Below are 16,931 nucleotides of genomic sequence, written 5' to 3' on the forward strand. Positions count from 1 at the left end.
ATTAGCATCCCATGGCCAGACTATAAATACACAGTAACATGTCACCAAGACTTCTGTTTGTTATTAACTGCTGACATTTACTTCATAAAATATCTGGATATACCACCATATCATCCAGAGATTGACCTCCACTGAGACAAAAGAATAGTATATAGGTGTTCTATAAGTAGGAATAAAAGACTCCTACACATGAATCTCCACATAAAACTGAAATATATGTATTTAACCCGTAACCTCTTTTGCCAAGCAATCAAAGACTTGAAAAAAGGTCATTTTTAAGGTAAGCTTAATTTGTCTTATTCTGACACCTTTGTGCATTTGTTTGTTTTTTCATGATGTATTAATAGTCATCTATACAAGACGAGACAGAAATGGCGAACTAAGTACTGCTGGGACGTAGATTTCTCTTTGCCGCCTGTAGAGGGAACACTTCAAACTAACTCTCTTTAAAATAAAAGTTAGCCTCAGCAGGATTCTGACAAAAACACACATGCTTTTGTGAATCTTTTTTCTCTGAGCATGTGCGGCTCTTTTTGCATGTTGTAAGGGGACTTCAGACTGATTGGCCCATCTACAGAAGCGAGCACTCCAGAGATTGGATTAAGCAGTCGCTTGTTTCGGCTAACACGTCGTGCAACATATGCCTCTCAAGTAATGTGTACCCAAACATGCAATTTACAAATAATTAACATCGTGTTAATTAGGCACATTAATTCACGCTGAGCGTAGGCTCCAGAACGGATGCCAACACTCGCAGCCAAAAAAGACAAGAGAGGAGTTCAGTTTCAAGTGGCACAGCAGACGGAGAGGAGAGTGTGAGAGAAACAGTCAAAGACACAGAGGGTGGACTGAAAGGTTACGCTGCGAGACAAACATGCAAACATGCAAAACAAAGGTCCACCTTTTCTCTTTTTTTCAAAGAAAAAAATTTCTGATTACCTTCTCACCACCTCAACACAAATTCTTGTACCATTGGCTCTTATCTTATCACAATGAAATTTTCAGGCTTCATAAAAGACAGAAAAGTCCCATAAATGCCATAAAAGTGGTCCATATAATTAGTACAGTATATGTCAGGTCCTCTAAATTATACAAGAATATATCCTTTTCATTGCCATTAATGCACCATTTAAATACACAACTGTTTAAATGTTTGAGGTTGGTAAGCTTTTTTAAATGTTTTGATAGTCTCTTATAGAAGTCATTAATAGAGATAATTGATGCTACATTTATTTAAAATATGGTAAAAACAGTATTGTGTGAAATTAAAATAACTGTTTTTTTAGTCTTCAGTGTCGCATGATCCATCAGAGATCATTTTAATATGCCAGTTTGCTGCTTAATAAAAATGTCTTATTATTATAAATGTTGTGCTGAGTATTTTTCTGTGGAAACCATAACAGAGTTTTTTCAGGATTTTTTGAGGAAAAGTAAAAAGTAAAAAAAAAGTAACAATTTAAACTTTAATAAAGTATTTACTGTGACTTTTGATCAATTCCATTTAATATACATATTAATAACATTAATAAAAAATATTGAAACAATTATTTTCCCAATAATTTGTCTGTGTGTATTTATGCTTCTTAGAGTATTACACACCTCCTCTGTATTGAAATCAACAGTAAGTATAATCACTTTGTGTGAAGAGCACTACTTATGTACAGAGCTGCTGCCAATATAAAGCATTTCATTTAATTTAGGATGCTGCCTCAAAAAAATAAACAGCCAGATCCCATTAGAAAACAGGTGAATATTTTTAGAACTGAGAAAATGCTGAAAAGGACTGCAACAGCAGCATCATTAATTGTGCTTCAGCATTATGGGAAGGGAATATTGCACCCCATTTTTTAGGTCACACTGTGACTTTCCAAGCAGCGTTCCAAAAAGTGCACAATCCCGCCCGCTGTGAGAGAGTTAAACTTTATTTCCACCATTACAAATAACTCAGTATTTTTAAAGCGTGCCATAAGAACTTACGAGGTCGTAGCAACAAACATGTAAGAGAGTAAAAATGAGTTTCACAGGGTTTCACAGCACAGCGCAACAGTGAAATTATCAAACACCACAACTGCGGTTTTAGATATTCGACTTCAATATTGACTGACAACAAGAAGCATGCAAGATATTCATTTGGCGCGAGACACTCACAGTGAGGGTTCCAAAAAGAACGGGGTTTATAAAAAAGGATAAAAAAAGAGAAGAACAGCTCTCTGCCCTTCCTTGTCAGTAATTATCTCTCTGGGGACAATCGCTCCATTCCAGAACACAACCCACACTTACATTCTCTCTCTCTGTTTCGCACACATAAATTCTAAACCTAAAATGCAAAAGCAGCTCCCATGACTCTGTGTTTTACCCTCTCTGATGGGACAACATTCAGATTGTCAGCGTGAATTATGAATAGATAATGATTAGGTATTGGTTCAAACAGAGATGCGAGAATACACAGTCTAACCCTCTCAGTGGATAAGTTGGCGAGGTGAAACTGGAAATAATAATACCAGAGAGATGATTTGTCAAAGGATCGTGTAGTGCTTTTGCTAGCTAGCTGAATAGTTCAAGCAGCCGTTAACCTCTGTTTGAAATAATTCTGTTGTTTGCAAAATGCAGTTCAAAATTGCTCTGGTCAAAATGTCAAAAATACACAAATAATAAATCAATATTAAAAATAAAAAACAACAACATATACCAGTCTTTCGGCATGACCAAGTATAACACTTTAGATTAGGCAACACATATTCAGTTTTCCCTCTGATATGAACTAGGGTTTAGGGATCTATAATATGGTCATGCATAAAAAGGCATTAATATGTGCTTTATAAGCACTAATAAAAAATGCAAATACGCTAGTAATATACATGATAATAAGCAATTATTTAATAGTGAATACTGTTTTCTAATCTAAAGTCTTACCCAAAGAATTAACTTAAATCGACCCCCAAACCCAAATGCAGTTTTTAAATAAAATTCTACATACCACTGTTTTTGTGTACTTTAACATTTTTATATATACACTATAGTTCACACGTTCAGGGTTAGTGAGATTTTATTTGAAAAGAAATGAATAGTCTTTTAAACAAGGATGTATTAAACTTATCAAAAGTAAGTTTTGTTTTTAAAGCTGGATATAGATCAATTAGTGCAGAAAGTAATATATATATATATTAACCATAAAATTACCTTACAGCAAAGGACAGGTATCATCACCAGAATGACGCTATGTATTATAATACAACTATGAATGGCAACTTGGAGACAAGTTAGTCCAGTTAACATTGTGGATACCATATAAATTAAAGATAACTACTGGTTGTATATGCTAATACAAATCTGGTATCATCACTTTAATAATAAAAAGCAAGGAAATAAATCAGGAAATGGTAAAAAATGCACATAAATGAACACACACACACACATACACACACACACACACACACACACACACACACACAACCACAGTACTATACGTAGTATGGAATTCAGTGCCCAGAAGTATGAAATATTCATCTTTCATAAAACTTTAATTCAATCCCTCTTTCTCTCTTCCTTCCTTTCTCCCTTTCCCTCAAACTTTCGTCAAAGTGCATTGATCTCAGAGAATAAAATATTGTTGGTGAAAAAAAAAAAAGAGAGAGATAACATGAAATGATGACATCTATATGGTTGATAGGGTGAAGAAGCATATGCACAAAATGTCTGTCCGGAGTACCTGAACAGTCTTCCTGCCAGTGAGTCTGAATGCTTTCTACGAGTCACATCGACAACTTCTATAACTTTTTAGTTTTATTTTTTTTTATTGTTTTTGTCTTTTTGGAGCTCAACAGACTCAATATAACTGTTTTTGTGTTCCACTGAAAACCATGGTTTTGAAATGACATGGGAGGGAGTAAACGTTGACCCACTTTACATTTTTGGGTAAATTGCTCCTGAGAAAACTCTAGGTCACAGCTCAATGCGAGTTTCTGTTATTTTCGAGGTCACAGTGTCTCAAATGATCTGTGCTATGGTGACTGATTAGAAAACAGATCCAGCAGATAAAAAAAGGCAGAATTGCGCTGTGATTATGATACACCACAGAGAATATTCTGACTCATCACATCTCGGTCTCATTGATGCGGAGGATGGGAGATAGCGAGAGAGGGAGGTTGTCTGATAGATTCGGAGTTCACCCCTCTCCAGCAGTAATCCCCGAAGACATCCGCGCCAAAACGAGACACAGGCAAACAGCTCCACTCACCCACAACCGCCCTCACAACACGCTTGGCCTCACACCACTGCCTCTGTGTGTGTGTGTGTGTGTGTGTGTGTGTGTGTGTCTGAATGTGTTCTGCGCTTTTCCCATGAGTCCTGATCCACACCTTCCCCCTCCCCCCCATCCATAATTCAGGAGAGGCTTGCTTGGCCCACTCTTCCTCCCAACTTCACCGCAAGCTCATGGGGCACACAGCTCCTCAAGGGCTCCCGGACGGATGGCACCACAACCGAATCAACCAGTATGACTTCCCATCATCTTCCAGATCTGATTTATTAAAATGTCTATCCTCCATTGACATGAAAACAGAGTCCCGATAAGACTAGCTGGAATCTCACTTTCAGTATTGCAATATGTGCTGCAAAGTTTTATACACATTTCGCCCTGTGAAACCTGACATTTGAAATCATAGTCAGAAAAATATTGTTTTATTTTGGAACAATTTTTTGACGAAAAAAAAAAAATGGCAAATGTGCTTTATGTTAAGTATCATATTTAATACAGGCTTTTATTCAGAGGTCCAAACTGCAAAAACATTAAATTCATAAAATGCATATAAATATCAGTTAACACTCCTATATATTCCAATAATGTCTTCGTAAGATGATATTTAAATGCTTTTTATGATCACATCTCTGTTATTTTCTTTGGGGTGGGGGATTAGGAAGATTAAGAGAAGGACAAAGAAACATTCCTCAAAAGTCTGATTTCGGTAAATCACATTTTACCATGATTTTTCTAAAAATGATGCATGGATGTAATACTGAATTGCTTCAGTCCAGTAAATGTCAATTTAAAATTGTAATATAATAATATTATTCCTAAAAAGTCTTAAAAATTATAAACATCATTATAAAAATCATTAAAGATATCACAGCAATTGACATGAGTACCATGACCTGAAGGATGACATTTTTAGAAATAATATTAAAAGGCCTTTTACAACATTTGCAGTCATATGACACAATGCATGAAGTTTACAATAGTTTTTTCAGCAAAGTTTTGATAATGTTGATAATTTGGAGGTCTTGGAAATTAACGTTTTAAATAGACTATATAGGGTTTATAGGGTTAAATGCTGGAGTTAATGCCCTTCATTACTGATAACAATATAGCAACATTTTGGCATCTTACATTTTTAAACAATAAATATGTAAGTCTGCAATTTAAAGGTCCTTTCACACAAATGTCATGTGGAAAAAAGGCAAATCAAGTCTTTATTCATTATTTAAAAGAAAATTTTAAACTCAGAGGTCTTTTTACTTACATGTCATTTCAAGTCTGTATAAAGTTCCATTTTCTGTGGAACACAAAACATACTCCTCCCCCCATACAACATAAGCCAATGTGGTCTAAAAAAGAAAAAGAAAAAAGAAAAAGCTGCACCCAACTGACTTTTATAGTATAGCCAAAAACAGTTTAGAAGAAATTAGTGTCTGGGTTATTTAAAGCATCAATACAGTAGGGGTTGATGGGGTTTTAAAGAATTTATTTCAGTGAATTAAAAAAGTTCTTTCTGGAATATAATCATGCTGTAAAACCTCAGCCTTTTGGTTCCAGCTGGAACCTTTACTTATAGATATAGGCACAGTGTGATCTAAAGCAATCTCTCCATCAAGTATTTCCAGTGTCAGAAACCTCTCCAAAGTTTCTGTCTCACCACAGGACTCTTGAAGCCTGTATCATTGTCACTGTCAGGATTCAGTGCAGCATTTAAGCCTCTCTTAGCCCTCTGCTGGGCTCAAGATGATGCTTCCAGATATGGCCTTGTCTCCACTGCTGATAAAGAGGATGTGGGAAGTCTTGTTCCAAGAGGTAATTCCTCCCTTTGTGCCACGATCAATCCAACACCTCTCTCCCATTCCTCTTGAGTGAATTATGGAGTGGGAGGGAAGGTTTCCTGCCGGGTTTGTTTAAATAACCTCACGCTTTAATGCTGCGTGCACCTGACGCCAGGCCTAGGAACAGAGCCACACATCAGCTGGAAAAGGAGCTGAAGCTGTTGGATGAACATGGGAAGTGTAGAAGAAGAGAGTAGGATGGAAGAAGAGACAAAGCTAAAACTGTTCCTTAGCTTTCCCATTGATGTTTATTTTAGTTCTCTTGAAGAAGCACAAGATAACTGATAACATATCGGTTTAATATACTGTTCAAAAATTGGGGGCAGTAAATTTTAATTCAGCAAAAATGCAATATTTTTTTTTTCAAATAACTGCATAATTGTTTTCAGCATTTATAATAATAAAAGGTTACTTTTACTTTATTAGAATGAGTTGTGAAAGATTGTGTTAAGCTGAAGACAGGAGTAATGGCTTCTAAAATAATTCAGCTGTTCAATAAATCGCATTTTAAAATCTATTAAAATAGAAAACAGTTATTTTAAAATTGTAATTCCCTTTTCATAATATTACTGTATTTTAATTATATGCACAATGGTTGATCTTTTCAAAAACATTTTCAAAAGTTTTACTGACCACAAACTTTTTTACAGTAGTGTGTATTAATAATTCCATAATTTCATTTATTTAAAACTATTTATATTGATCCATTTCAGTATTGGGCTGATTATATTTAAAGTCAGCATTCTCTCCCTTCGTCTGCCATCTTATATTTATTTATTTTTCTCCAAATTTGTTGCAATTCCTTCTGCTTTTACTGTATTTTTGATAGTAAAACATAAAATCATAAGAGACTTTCAAAAACATGAAAAATCTCACCGGCCCCAAAACTAAACATTAAAAAAACCTTTAAAAAGTCTATATCTATATCTTAAAATGTTGCAGTCAACTGAGACAACATGACTTTGGGGCATCAGCAGAAAACACAAAAAGAGGGAGGTCAGGAGTGAATGAAAAGGAAAACGAGATACTAGAGGTTAACCCGAGTCCATATTCGGCACATAACAGCGGTGTGGAGGGGAAACAGAGCTACATAAACATTTAATATCCTGATGACACACACACATATATTCTCCGTCCATTAGAATTACATTAGTCCATTATAAAAGAGCCCGGCCAAATGCATGCATTATCAATATAGCTAGCTATGTGTCTCTGTGAGAGTTTGTGTATGTCTACAAACTACGTGCCAAAGCTTCTTATCCATACAGTCTCTGAGCATATAAGAGGAGAGCGCCTCTCGTTCATTATGCATGGGCCATGTTGACTTTCTGGAAGGTTCTTGGCTCAAAAGTGCACCAGGCTCCTCATAACTCCTTATTTTTTTTATGACTCTGTATTTACCAAATCTACCGTGCAGCATGACTTCATTTCTGCTCCCATTCCTGGGTAAAACACACACACACTGCATAACACTGTGTAATAAACACACACATGAACAACCATAACCGCTCCCTGCTCATTTCACTGAGCTTTAATGGACACGGTAAACATTCAACCTGTTACCTGATGACACGATCAACAGAGACACAATTTCTACATCTGTATAATACATTGATATGTGTGTGCATATTTTGCATGGCTGTGCATGCATCAGGCAAACTCTGAAACATGAACATGCATAAGTCTGACGCTTATCCGGAGGTGAATTAAGACATACAGTTCAAGTGATATTGTTTTGACATTGAATAAGGAGTTGGAGAGAGAGAGAAAGCAGGAAGAGCAGAGAAAGACCCATCCTATCACACAGCTGTTCTCTTTTCCTGCTGCTCACACATACGCGCACATGCTCGGAAACCGTGGCATTAGACACACACACACACACACACACACCTTAATCCAGTGCACAGATGCATTTAACATCTCTCTGTAATCTTAACGGTATCAATCCAGACCTGCAGTACAGCATATAAGAGTTCTCATATAAGCACACAGAGACCATCTCGAGGTTGTTTTGAAATTTGGGCTGTCAGTCAACAAGACCTGTGTCTTTGCCAGCGCTGGACTACAGCTGAGCCTTCTCAACTCCCCACACTGTCAATCTCTCTTTGCCGTGTTTTCCCTCACAAGTCATCTTAAACAATAGACTCTCCACCAAAGAAATGTATGCAATCTAAGACTGCCAATTGATAAAAATGTTTCATTAACTTAACTGTATGCTAATAAATCAAATTAATAGCATATTCAATATGCATCAATATAATCAACAAAAAGAGCTTATAAATTGTTCAGTTTAACTCGAACCTGATTAATGAGCCTAATATCCTCAGCTCTTCTTCACTTACACCGACAATGATGCCATTCTACAGCAGCAAACAAAAACAAAACAGATTCCAACAGTCTTCTTCCAAATCTGCTAATAAATTCGTCTTTGGTTTGTTTGTTATTGTCTGATGAAGTGTTGCGCTTCAGTGGTGGAAGTTTTCTAGGATGTCACAGTTGCAGGGGCATTGCATCACGCTTTGAAACTCTCCTCGCCTCAACCCAAAACAAGAACACTGTTTCAGTTCAGATATTAATTATTCCCCCGCTAATAATGTCCATGAGGAGAGATGTGAAGAAAATACTGAACTAAAGCACTTCACAGTATTTCAGAAATCAGCTCCAGAAAAAGGCTGTATGGTCCTGCGTTCAGGTTTGGGTGCTGCAGATCAATGAGCTAAAATGTTGATAGGAAAGGTTCCCATTATCAGGTGGCTAGGGTGGTACATGCTAAACCACATAGTAAGTCCTATTCCAAAGCGAGTGGGCTGCTATAGCCTACATAGGCAGCTGCCTTCTGAGGCAAAATCCTACCTGAAATGGAAACGCATAAGTGGCTGATTCAGAACGGTCTACATCGATACAGCTCCACGCTCCACACACTCAAGTGAGGCACACTAGGGACTTGACCCACTATTGATTTCAATGGAGTTTGATGGTAACTAATGTTACTAAGCTAACCTAATATCCATAAAAATAGCATATTGTGTTAGATATTTTCTGACTTTTTTTTATAGATGTATTATTTTTTAATTATTTGAATTAGATATGCAGAGAAACATTCAATAGAGAAGCAAATCTTTTATCACTTCAGGAGACAAGAAATGAGAAAAGACGTATGTAGAAGAACAAGAAAGACTAAGCTTCAGTCCTGGAGAGTGAAAATGAAAGAAAGAGAAAAGAGAAGGAGATTGTGAGGCCATTTAAACTAATGCATTTCAATAATCCCTCCATTATCCATCCATCCGCAATGGTATGGTACTGTGGTGAAATAACGCCCTCATCTTATCAATTGATATTTTATATATATTTGGAGATGGTCTGACGAGATTTCTTAGTACTTGAAATAATCTGGTCAGGGTTTTCATAACTATAAAAAGAGTTTAAGTGTAATCATGTTAAGTTTTTAATTTCCTTTTTAAATGGGTAATTACAGAGCCCCTCTGGTCCCACTATGTCAAAAAAAAAAATTATAACTATCTTGTGGCCTCAAGATAGTATCTTAGTATCTTGAGGCCACGAGTTACTATCTTGAGGCCCACGAGTTAGTATCTTGAGGCCACGAGTTACTATCTTGAGGCCCACGAGTTACTATCTTAACGCCACGAGTTACTTATCTTGAGGCCACGAGTTACTATCTTGAGGCCACGAGTTACTATCTTGAGGCCACGAGTTACTATCTTGAGGCTACGAGTTACTATCTTGAGGCCCACGAGTTACTATCTTAACGCCACGAGTTACTTATCTTGAGGCCCACGAGTTACTATCTTGAGGCCACGAGTTACTATCTTGAGGCCACGAGTTAGTATCTTGAGGCTACGAGTTACTATCTTGAGGCCCACGAGTTACTATCTTAACGCCACGAGTTACTTATCTTGAGGCCCACGAGTTACTATCTTGAGGCCACGAGTTACTATCTTGAGGCCACGAGTTACTATCTTGAGGCCACGAGTTAGTCTCTTGAGGCCACGAGTTAGTCTCTTGAGGCTACAAGATAGTAATAATTTTTTTTTTTTGACAAAGTGGGACCAGAGGGGCTCCGTAGGTAATAGTTTTAACAATCATTAGGAACCTTTCTTTATTTGAAACAGCTGTTAAAATGCAATGTGACCAGTCATCTAGATTTTTTACATCATCTAAAACAATATAGAAATCATTTCATTATGGCATCAAATTAAGACCTTAGAATTCCAAGATTAGAGTTAGATAATGTACAATATTCAGGTTTATTGGCAATAATGACCGGCTGTTGACTGTACATTATCCCGTTTATTACTTGGCTACTGACCAAATAAACAGATAAATGTACATATTGATTTAAGATTCAATTATTTTATTAGTTTACTTGTAGATTATCTTAAAGCATCCGCTAAGGTTACCTTGGACAACAAATCAATTCTACAGGGTTAATGGACACAGAATCAAGTATTCCAGAGGGTGCATTAAAAATGCGACATTGGATGTGTGCGATATGACCTTATTTCAAATAAATAATTCATTAACAGGTAAATACATTAAATCAGGACATGGTGAACAAAAAGTGGATTAGATTATCTTTGATCTGATGTCTTGAAATGTAAAGCAGAGGAATGAGTTACTCAATGGAACCTGAACAGTGATTACTGTAAACATGTCATACAAAGACAAGCAAGAATAAAACAAGCATACTGATGCGAGGCTACACCGATGCAGAAAGTCCTTAACGATGCTTGCTGGAGTGAGGATTGAGAAATTTATAAAGGGCCTGAGCAAATGTAGTATGCAGTGCTTGTGTTTGTGTGTGAGTGACAGTGATGGAGTGAGGGTGTATGTTTGTGGCTGAAACTAAGAGGAATCATCTCTAAAGACTAAAGATGAGCTGTCACAAGAGACGGACTGAACTCTCTCCTCAATCGATATGGAGGATTGGTTCCCTATGGGCCTCCGGTGCCAACGCAAGCTTTGGTCTTTCCACTTTTAAATGGTGTATATGAGAATTACAAAATATTACATGCTACAATGTCGAATTAACATGCAAAGAAGAACTCTTTGAAACTTGTCATCTGAAATAACATTTTAAATGACAAATTAAACATTTCAGTGTTTGGATTTTATGCCTTTGTTCAATTAAAACTATTCAAACCTCACCAAATGAAGAAAAATAAACTGCCATGTCTTAAAAAGAAGATAAAGCTGAGGCTATTGTAATGCTGCCCGCACAGTCCAATGGCATATTCATTTTGCATAATAAAAGTATATATTTCAGAATCTATCAGCACTACAAAGACCCCGGAAAGGGAGGGGGCTTCAGTGAATGTTTGACTGACACGTTTCTTTGCAACAGGCAGAGTGTTCTGCATGACTTACCAAAAGCAGAGAACTCAATAAGGACAGACAATACAGCTCAAATCATCAGAGAGGAAGATAGGGAAAGTGTGCAGAAAAGGAAAAACAAAAACAAAAAAATGGACAAGCTAGCAGAGCTATGGCAAATGCAGCCAAATCTAGACGAGGGAGCTCACTGCAAACAATTACTCTCTCATGCTTTTCAAGGTGTTTAGACAAATTCTGGCAGAGCTCCAGGTCAAATAATTCAAAAATATGAACCTTGCAAGTCAGTTTACCAATTACAACACGTTCTTAGTCTACTTTTCCATAGTGAGATCTAAGGCCATTAACCACACAGTGTTGTTTTTATGGGAAGTTTAGGGAACTTATTTCCTGGAAGACCAATAAAAGTCAATAAGATCTGCTGGATTTAGTTGATTCAAAGTCCTCTACAAATTTTTATGGATCATTACGTTCTACATTTCCAGACTCCATAGATACAGCCATGCACCGTCAAGCCTGGTTTTTAACTGGCACCAGTTCAAGCAAATTTGCAGACAAGACGACACTGTTACACGATAAAAGCTTAAATCTTACTGTATCTTTTTGGTCCATCCTCCAGGCAGAAGGCAACGGTCAATGTAGCATCCTCCTCAAAGAACTCTGTAGCAAATGCATCCCACCACAGACTATCACTCTCCTGGGAAAGAAGGAGAGTCACGGTTAATTAATGGGAGTTAATTATACTGTGTGATATGCTTTGTCATTCTTACAAGTCTATTCAATAGGAGTAAAAATGATAAAAAAAGCAATATTTTGTGTATAACTCCACTCATTTTTGTGATTAATACACATCCGTCAGTAAATTTTTGTCAAAGAAATTAATACTTTTATTCAGTAAGGATGCATTAAATCGGCAGTAAAGACATTCATAATGTTACAAAAGATTAACATTTCATAGAGATTTCAGTTGAAAATCGATACAAATAGACTACTGTATGTGACTATTCAAGTCGGTTGAGATTGTTTGGGGTGGGAGTTTATAAGAATGTATTTTTGAAGGGAACTAACCTTCTACAGAAAAGTTAAGATGGTATTTTCTTTTCATCTTTCATCTGTGTAAGGCCCATTAAAGTAAAGTTAAGTGCAGCTGCTTTGTTTACTGCGATAAACAAGGAAAGCCTGTATTGCCGCTGTTACATAAGTGCCACCTGCTGGCAGAGAGTGAATTTAAGTTCTCATTCAAGCCCATCTGCTGTTTCTGTTTTATTCAGATGTTATACGTAATATAGTGTCAAAAAGTTAAAGTCAGACCATTCTGCTTCAAATGTGCAGAAATGTGCAGGATTTTGTCAGAGAAATAGTAAAGACACCTTTTCATTCATACCTTCTCTTAGAAATTACTTTGTTAGAAAAAAAATTGCTAAATTCCTACCATTTCAAATAAATGCTGTTCTTTTGCACATGATAAGAATCCTATCTACAAAAATATTAATCAGCAGAGCCCTTCTCAACATCACTAAAAAAGAAAATTATGATTTATGTTTATTATGTAATTTCTTGGGTTTGTTTTTAAAGGCTTGAGGTTAGCATTAATGTAATCATCCATTGACATGTACCTCTGTGTGCTTTTTGAATTAGCATTTCATAATTAATAAACACAGAAACCCCTAACACTTGCTTTCTTGTGACCACGAGAGTATCAGTTTAAAATAGCCTAGGCCTGTACCTTCCCTGATGTCTTGCTCTTTTCTCCTAAAAGCTCATTTTGAGACCATTCTGCAATCCAGCATTCAAATAACATGAGCGCAGTGCTTATAAATGCAAATTTTCCTTGATTAAAGATTAAAGGTAATGTAGAGAGCATGCGCACTGTTATTAAAAGTCGACCATAACAACAAAATTCATTATAAATAATGTACATTCAGGGCACCTAGATCCTCCAAATCCACTGTTAATGGAAAGATTTGCTAATTGACTTGAATTAAATTAAAGCCACTCCATCAGATGGCACGCTAGCTGTGAACACACTCAGCGTATGTAAAATTAGACTCCGCGGCATCCTGTGATTGACAGAGTTCTGATTCTAACAGACATCGTTTAGGCCAATGTTGCCATCTAGCCGATGTTGCCTGGTGACAGATCACAAGCCGTCTCAGATGTTTACAATTAGGGCTGTCGTCTTCAGGCAGCATCACATTATATAGTGGCTCACCCTGGAGACCTCTAGTCCCGCGTTCCATATTCGAGAAGTGCTGTTTTCCAGTATGGAGGAAGCAGCCTCGTCTGCTCTGTGTTTTGGAAGTGAGTCAGTGCCCTATTACAACCTGCCGTCTTAGTCACTGTAAGTGAGTGATCACTTTTGACAACGGTGATCGTTTTTTCCATTCAATAAGGCAGGAGGCTGATGTTCCTCTTCAGGAACTCGAGCTGCGTCGAGAACGAATGGGGAACGCGTTCTCTGAATAACGTGTATAATCAGTCCAATGGAAGGGTGAGACGTCATAGGCGGGTGACGTCAGAGACCAGGAAGCATAAAAGCATGAGCGGCGAAGCCGGCAATCAGCCTTGTGTCTTCAGCAAGCGCTCTGTGTGTGTGTCAGTCGCTATCTGTTTGTGAGTCTTATTTAGTGTCATTTGTCCACTGATAAACTCCATTGTCAAAGCTTCAATCAAGAGAAGTTTTGGGCGAGAGCAGGCAGCATTCAGGCTGTGTGTTTTCCCTGCCAAAAAAAAAAAAGGTAGGGACACACGCAGCTCGTGTGTTGTCTGCTTGAGAGTGAAGCGCGCAGTGTCAGCTCTAGAGGGAGATGACGGCTGCGATGCAAGCCTTTGCTTCACTCTCAGAAGGCTCTCTTTGAGGAGAAAGCTTTCACTGGCGTTTCTTGCGGAGCCAGCCCCGCTTTCGCCAAAGCGGAGCGGTGGTTGTGCTCGCGGGATTCGCTTTGGGATCTGCTGGAAGGAATGTAAGATGGGCAAGCTGCCGAGACAATGCGTGTATTACATTGTTTCATTTTTATGTGAGTTTTTTCTACATCAGACCGTGTTGACTAGTCTGGTTGCTGACTACATTTAATTCTAAGGAATAAAATGACATATTTATCTGACTATGTGAAGTTAGATGTACAGGGGCTCTAGGGATGTAATTTCTTGTGTGAGAACATATGTGTACCGCTCTTCCTCTGAGAAGGTTGAGGCGGTCAGGGGCTGCCGGGCGGAACAGTCCCAACCGTGTTCCAGCCCCTCGTGTCACTTTTGTACTCCGCAGATGCTAGAGTCAGAGTGGCGCTCCCAGGCCGAAGGCTTCTAGTGGAAAGCAGTTCTACGGACCGTTGTTTTCACTGGATAGCCTTCATCAAAACGTCCTGACGCCTAAGGCATAGGACGTTTTGAGGGCCAGCTCCCTCTGGGGAACAGTGGTGTACACCGCATTACACGGTGCCCGTCTCTCCTCAGTGCCCTCAGGAGATCGTTCTGCCAACCCTGCCGGTGTTCCAGGGCGCAGCGATCTCTGGCGAGCGCTTCTCTCAGTTACCGCCCGGAAGCGGTAATAGTGGTGCTGAGAGGCTCGCTACCTCTACGGAGGTCTCTAGAGCAGCTAGTACGGTCGTCCCCTGCCAGTCCGCTGCTTCAGGGCACCGAGATGGTGGCTCTAGGAGCACCAGAGGCCAGTCCATGTCTGTCTGAGGACCGTCGTTTTTAGGAGACTTCAGCTATGAGAGTCCTGATACTGCTGCTCAGGACCTCGGAGGGCAGGTCCCTCTGGGGAAGAGGCCGGTCACTCACTGTCAAGCAGTCAAGGAGATTGCTGGGTCTGATGGCAGCTGCGTCCAACGTGAATGCTGTACATGAGACCCACTTTGCATGCTAAAGGTCACGCGGCGCTGCCTATGTGCCTTGGATATGTGGAGGAAGCCTTGGTTCTTGTCTCAGGGCCTGGTGCTGGGAGCTCCTTGTCATCGCGTGATGCTAGCGACGGACACGTCCCTCACCGGCTGGGGTGTAGTCATGAGTGGCCACCCTGCCCGCGGTCTGTGGAGTGGTCGCCATCTGACATGGCACATCAACTGCCTGGAGATGCTGGCCGTGCTTCGTGCACTTCGTTATTTTTTCCCAGACCTAAGAGGTCACCATGTGTTGGTGGGCACCGACAACACAGCGGTGGTCTCTTACATCAACCACCAAGGAGGTCTGCACTCACGCCGTTTATACAACTAGCGTACCAGATCCTTGTGTGGGCCCAGGACGAATTCCTGTCGCTCAGAACAGTTCACATTCCTGGGCATCTTAATATGGGAGCAGACATCCTGTTGAGGCAGGGGCCGAGGCCCGGGGAATGGCGGCTTCACACTGAGGTGATGAAGCAGAGTTGGAGAGGTTGGCCAGACTCGGGTGGATCTGTTGCGACTCGAGAGACATCGCACTGTCCCCTCTGGCTTCCTCTGACTCATCCAGCTCCACTGGGGCTGGACGGCTGCTGTTAGTAGCCCCGTTCTGGACAGGCGGGTATGGTTCCTGGGCCTGATTTCTCTTTTTGACGGCACTCCATGGGAGGTTCCCGTCAGGAGAGATCTCCTCTCGCAGGCGGAGGGTGCACCCCTGCATGGAGCTTAGAGGCTGTAGGTGTTGTCTCTGAGAAGGCACAACTCTTAGCTTCCGGTCTCTCAACCGAGGTTGTAAGACCGTTCTCCAATCCAGAGCTCCCTCAATGAGGAAACTGTATGCCTTGAAGTGGAAGCTTTTCACTTCTTGGTGCGGAGACTGCCAGCTTGACCCAGTTAACTGCCCGGATGGTACAGTACTAGAGTTCCTGCAGGCTCTCCGCAGGGTTGACCCACTCCACCCTGAAGGTCTACGTGGCGGCCATGGTGGCCTACCGCGCCCCTCTCGGTGGCCAATAAGTGGGCAGAAACCCTCTGGTTACATGTTTCCTCCATGGTGCGCTGAGGCTGAGGCCTCCAGCCAGAAGAAGCTATGCTAAGCGTTGATCAGGTTTCTATCCTAAGCCTCGAGTCCTCTGATCTCCCCTCTCCTGGGGGTCAAGACTCACTCCTTCTGAAGTTTGGCCATTGGACGGGTTGTCCCCGATTTATGTCAGGCTCCTTCTCCTTCTCTTGCTTTAGCTGTGCTCTTCCACACAAGAAGAGATTTGAAAGTCTAGTTCAAGTTCAAGTTCATTTATTTATATAGCACATTTAAACAGCCGCTAGACAGACCAAAGTGCTTTACAGAACAAGCATATAAAAATAAAAGCAGCAAAAACAGACATAAGCACATAGAGAACAACTAAGCTAAGATTAATTATAAAATCAAGAAGCAAATGTAAAATAATAAGAACAGTCTAAGATAAGTAATCAATATGCTAACGAGAATAGATAAGTTTTGACCAGAGACTTAAAAACAGAGAGGTTGGGAGCCGTTCTGATCTCTAGAGGCATGGTGTTCCACAGACGGGGCCCTGCCACCGCAAAAGCACGCTCCCCTCTACGCTT

The 16,931-nt window shown here is 39.7% G+C and overlaps 1 protein-coding gene across 2 annotated transcripts in view; it reads right to left on the bottom strand.

The window, feature by feature from the left end:
- The window catches only part of ldb2a (LIM domain binding 2a), a 56,991-nt gene that overhangs the window by 18,714 nt on the left and 21,346 nt on the right, over positions 1–16,931 (bottom strand). For both annotated transcript variants that reach the window (XM_059515994.1, XM_059515993.1), the window contains exon 2: positions 12,037–12,139. In XM_059515994.1, coding sequence (XP_059371977.1) covers positions 12,037–12,139 — 103 coding nt within the window. The remainder of the gene's footprint in view (positions 1–12,036; positions 12,140–16,931) is intronic.

Source organism: Carassius carassius, chromosome 29 (genome assembly GCF_963082965.1).
Source record: "Carassius carassius chromosome 29, fCarCar2.1, whole genome shotgun sequence".
NCBI classification, from domain to species: domain Eukaryota; kingdom Metazoa; phylum Chordata; class Actinopteri; order Cypriniformes; family Cyprinidae; genus Carassius; species Carassius carassius.